The sequence below is a fragment of the Rana temporaria genome, chromosome 3 (genome assembly GCF_905171775.1).
Source record: "Rana temporaria chromosome 3, aRanTem1.1, whole genome shotgun sequence".
In the NCBI taxonomy this organism is placed as follows: Eukaryota; Metazoa; Chordata; class Amphibia; order Anura; family Ranidae; genus Rana; species Rana temporaria.
The window spans coordinates 101,305,177-101,310,736 of NC_053491.1; the positions used below are offsets into that span (position 1 = coordinate 101,305,177).

At 38.9% G+C, this 5,560-nt stretch overlaps 2 protein-coding genes across 2 annotated transcripts; both read left to right on the forward strand.

Moving 5' to 3' along the window:
* The first annotated feature begins 971 nt into the window (after positions 1–971).
* Positions 972–2,073, forward strand: LOC120930304 (cholesterol 25-hydroxylase-like protein 1, member 1). Its single transcript, XM_040341520.1, has one exon. The coding sequence runs from the start codon at positions 1,164–1,166 to the stop codon at positions 1,962–1,964; it is 801 nt and encodes a 266-aa protein (XP_040197454.1). The 5' UTR covers positions 972–1,163; the 3' UTR covers positions 1,965–2,073.
* A 741-nt stretch (positions 2,074–2,814) lies between these two features.
* Positions 2,815–4,928, forward strand: LOC120931550 (cholesterol 25-hydroxylase-like protein 1, member 2). Its single transcript, XM_040343111.1, is given in 2 exon segments — positions 2,815–2,876; positions 2,879–4,928. Coding segments are annotated over 2 exon segments (1,002 nt in total). The 5' UTR covers positions 2,815–2,839; the 3' UTR covers positions 3,844–4,928.
* The last annotated feature ends 632 nt before the right edge of the window (positions 4,929–5,560 follow it).

The window sequence follows — 5,560 nt, forward strand, 5'->3', positions numbered from 1 at the left end:
TGTTTACCCGGTTATTGTTAACTACTGTTCTAAAACAGTCTTTTTAGAGTACTCACCCTCCCTCCTATCTTGAATAGAGCAAGGGTTAATGGGACCCCAGAGGCCCAAAAGACCAAGAACAAATAAGGGGCAAAGGGACTATATCGGTACTAGATGAGAAAAATTAGAAAGGAGTTGTAGTAAGGGTAAAAGATATAAATCAGTTTATTTTTAACATAATATAAAAAAAACAGGAGACACACATAAATATAAAATACATCAAAAACTGCGGTATAAAATGGTAGACATATTGTACGACCAACCGTCCCAATCACCAAGATGGGATGGACCCTAGACGAAGGGGGGCGGTGAAACGAAAGGGGTCATACAAGTCAAAATCTCTACTAGTTTCGCATCGATAGATGCTTCGTCAGGAGAATTTCTGTACAGAGAGCAACCACTTGCTAACGAGCCAGGGGCCAGCCGCGGAGAAAAAATTCCCACACGGTGACCAGGGTGGAGGGAGGGCCCGACTGCAGAGGGAGACCTGTATTGGCTGTGTAGAAATATTCAGGTAAAGGGGCTCGTGGACCTATGTGAAGATTCGCGGCAGATACTCAAGAGCCGCACAAAAATTGTGTATTAAGGTTCAAGTATGCCAGTAACAAAGGAGTTACTTTGTAGGTAGGCAGCTTGTGTTGGGTAGAACAACAAGCATGTCCTCAGAGCCAGGTGTGTATCACCTCCTATCTGTTTACATACATTCATTTAGAGAGAGAGAGTTTGAAAACAAACAGCTTTTACTGGATCTCTGTCATTAGAAAACGTATAATACACTGCAACGTCACTGTCCTGTGAAATAAGTATTTTATACAAATTGATATATATATATACAAAAAAAAATCATATTAACCTAAAAATGTGAAATAAAATTGACCCAAAACCATGTATCATAAAAAAAATATTTAGTAGTGCATTTCCTTCTTGGCTGGCTGTGAAATGCATTTGTTTTGCTTCTGTATTAACTTTTACCTCAGGACTAATCTGCAAATAAGCAGTTGCTTTTTGTTACATAATAAGATTGTTCCACAAGAAAGATTCACAGGAATAAAATCCTGTGCCTTGATCTTTGGATTAGCAGGAAGATAAAATGGCTAGTGAGTGCCGTGAGCTCACAGTGCAGAATGAATTCACCTGACTCCAGCGTGCACCATCTCTTTCTTCAGCCGTTTTGGGATTATATTCTTACTGAGTTTGGCGACATTGTGAGTTCCCCATTTTTCCCAGTCTTACTGGCATTTTCTGGTTATCTATGCTTCAGTTTTCCTTTCACTTGTATTGACTTACTGGGAGAGCGATGCTCCCTTCTGTATCAATACAAAATTCAGAAGAACAAACGTCCAACAGTAGAGATGATGATTCTTTGCGTCTGGAAGGCTGTATACAACCATGTGATTTATGTTTTCCCAGCTATCTTTCTTAATTGGTTCTGGATGCCCCAATGGCCTTTACCAGTGAATGCTCCAACTGTATGTACTCTCCTTGTAGAGGTGTTGGGATGCCTGCTTCTGTTTGACTTTCAATATTTTATATGGCATGTCTTGCACCATAAGAACCTTTGGTTATACAAGAAAGTTCATGCTGTTCACCACAAATATGTTGCCCCATTTTCATTGTCAAGTCAGAATCTTAGTGGCTACGAGCTTTTGACTGTTGGCTTTTGGAGTAGCCTGAATCCCATCAGCTTAGGCTGTCACCCTCTGACGTCATGGACATGTAACCTCTTAAGCATTTGGATGTCTGTAGATGACCATACGGGCTACAATTTCCCTTGGTCTCTTTCCCAGATTGTGCCCTATGGTTTATATGGAGGGGTGTTGGCTCATGACCTGCATCATCAGAGACCAGACACTAACTTTGCCCCATTTTTTGGACATTGGGACCTAATTTGTGGAACTACTGGTTCTATGATAGGAAGTGTTTAATGTGCAAATGTGATTTTTAAAGGATACTTTTCGCAATGTATACTGCCAGACTGAAAAAAAGCTGAACATGAGATATTTTAACCCACTGGAAAGAACAGGTGTAAAGTTCTCACACTTTAGAAGACCTCTAAACATTTCCTCTTCATTAATCTGTGTGTACAGCAGCAGTCCTCTAAACAGTTCTTCTTCATCAGCATTTAAGTGTACAACAGAACTACTGTAGATTTATGTTAAACATTTCTCTTTGTTACCTGGTTCCTTTTTATCTACAAATATAAAAGAATAATTTGTTTACACATAAATATACCAATTACTGCGTAGGGAAAAACTAAAATGCATTGTATGATTCTTATATTAGAGTTGCCCCTAGTTTATATATATTTTGTTTTCTGCTAGGACATGACTACAAATAGGAAAATATACGTTAATATAGTTTAGGATTACATTCAAATAAGCCTCTGATTGCTGCAGTTATCACATACCCCTTTCCATATTTTTTTGTGTAATTTTTATTTAAAGGGACAATTTTTCTTGTGTGATATTGAAGTGATCTGGTTATCAAATCAAATATCTGCAGGTATTGTAATGGTAATCCTGAATGGCACTAAACCTGTATTATCTGTGGCCAGTTTATGTGCCGTAGAATTGCACTTCTTTCCATCTGTCTGTAAATACTAAAGAGCACATAGCATCACCTATAATTCTTTTTCTTAGGCTGTAACCGAAAGCTGCAGGTTGTTAACTGTGGTCCCTTTAAAGCAGTCACATTATCCTCCTGGAGCCAGGCTGTGTTGTCAGGGAGCTAGAAAGGGTCTGAATTGTTGGGTTTGTGAAAGCTGCTGTATGGGAGGGGGAGTCGGCTCATTGCCATCCAAATGAATAATAAAAAAGAAGATCCAATGCAGCTTTTGCCTTGAAGAGTATAGCTAAGCAGGTGCTGATGATGGAAGTGTTATCCTGTCTGTCCCATGTTCTGGACACATACCACCACAGCAGACCACTTCAACCATTGTGGGACCACCTGAAGATCAAATATTCTGAAACTATGAGGTCTCCACTCTTCCCTGTAGTTCTTACTGTGTCTTGCTACATTATCTTTTGCATCCCCTACCTGATCTTCAACATCATGGGCAGAAGGTGGCCCTTTATTCACAAGTATAAGATCCAGCAAGACAGGAATCCAACTGGACCAATGATTTTCCATTGCCTTGGAATGACTCTGTACAACCACCTGTTCTTAATTTTCCCAGCTGCTGTTGCCCAGTGGTATTGGAGACCTCCATGTCCTCTGCCAGAAGAGGCTCCAAGCATTTTGGATATTGCATTTGGTGTGATGGGAAGCCTTCTACTTTTTGATTTTCAGTACTTCATTTGGCACATGATCCACCACAGAAATCGATGGTTATATAAGACATTCCATGCAATTCATCATGAATATATGGCACCATTTGCCTTAGCTACACAGTGTCTTGGTGGTTGGGAACTGGTGACTGTTGGATTCTGGACCACATTAAATCCTATTATCTTTAGATGTCACCTTCTTACAACATGGATATTCATGGTATTCCATGTATATGTATCTGTGGAGGATCACTGCGGGTATGATTTTCCTTGGTCCACATCACATCTAATGCCACTTGGTATCTACGGAGGGCCATTAAAACATGATGTGCACCATCAGAAACCTATGAGCAACTATGCTCCTCACTTCACACACTGGGACAAAATCTTTGGCACTCATGCAGACTTTGCCTCTGTCAAGGGCATACTGGAGCTTGACACCCCAAACAAAACCTGCTGTGCCAGCAAAGAAGAGGACAGTCTATATGATGAAAGTGTCCCTCCAACAGACAGAGTTGCTGAAGAAAGGAACTTATAAAGTACTTAACCAGCTGAAATTGTTGCACATCTCCCTATTTTACTACTGTGCCCATTGTTACATTTTCAAAGAATATTGGTCCTAAGTCACCCTTACAATGTAAAACAGAGAAGATGTTATATTTTCTCCCATATCATGATTTATGGTAAAATACATGTATGATATGACAAAACCCAGAAGTGCCCCATATGTATCTATGGTAAGACACATAATGAGTTTGCTCAGTGACCCTTATATGTGAGAAGATGTTGGCAGAGGTACCACTAAACAGAATTATGTTTATGTTTCAGGTATGGACATGTAGTATATGCAGCATAATTGATGATACTACAAACATTTCCTAGGTATCCTTACACAATTAAATAGGGGTCTAATAATCACATTTTTCATCCAAGAGTCAGACAACTTTCATCAATGATTTGCTTTTTATTTTATTTTTATTCAATTTAATCTTCTGTAAAAAAAATGAAGGAATCTTAGGTGGACAGATGAACCTTGTATGAAAATATTCATAAATAGGCCATATAATCTAAATAACAATATATACATTTTAAAGGTGCTAATCACAGGTGCCAACTATCAAAAACATTTTGATGAATAGAAATGTGCTCTGTCACATCACCCTAGTAACAATGGCACTATCCTTCAATACATATGTGATTTTTGCTAGACCAACCAACCATGCTACCCAACAAGCAACTTGCAGTGTGGATGGAAACTAATATCAGAAAAGCGTACCTACATTGTAGTGCCGTTAAAAGAATTTAATACTAAAAGGTAATAAATGTGATAGCGTGCATTACCTTTTACGTGTATATAGGCTTATAGATGTAGTCATGTGAGAAAAGCAGTGTGTACAAAATCTAGATGTACAAGAAAACCTCCTTTACTGCTTCTGCAAATATATTGTTATTATTATGACTAACTGCAAAAGTCTTTCTAGCACTGTGTGTTCTCTTTTATTTCAAATTATACCTGCAACAGGTTATTGGGACTCATCTGCAGCTTTCCCACTTTGTCGTCTGTGGCACATGTTAAGTCAATAAATTGGGATATTCCACCAATAAATGTGACATAAACCTGCACAGAAGTGTTGTCTTATCTCAAAAGTGAAAAAGAATAGGGCTGTTACTGATCAAATTTTTTGTGTTCGATTAATCGTTTTGTTTTTTTTAATCGATTAATCGACTCATTTCGATTAATTATAATGCACATACAGTTCCAACTACTTTTAGCTGATCTCATTGCAGGCTGATTCCCAGTGCAGCTACCAACCACGGGAAAAATGGATAGCAGGATACAAAAAACACACAAAGGCAGAGCTCGATGGGAATAGCATTAAAACTTTCATAGTCTTCAAGTAGGTAACCAAACAAATATTGCACTGGAGATAAAATCGATGTAGCTACATAAACTGTAAAAATGGTGCGAGTAATACCAAACTGTAGCAAAAGCAGTCATAAAAACATGTAGCTAAATATGATACTGGTATAAAAATGTGTACAACGATACCACTGCTGAATCCAGATGAGGAGGGGTTAACATCAGTCTGTCGGCATGTAGATGTCCCGTGAAGGGAACTATCTCAACTCCCAGTGGATGGCTGTAGAATCCCAGGTTGATAGAGGGATGTGATAGAGGGAAGTGATAGAGGGACGTGTAACAGCCCTTGCGTGTGGCAGATAGTAAGGTCCCACTGGCCCACAGATATGAAGGC

Coding starts and splice junctions, on each gene's coding strand:
- LOC120930304 (XM_040341520.1), top strand. CDS start 1,164: ATGAATTCACCTGACTCCAGCGTGCACCATCTCTTTCTTCAGCCGTTT.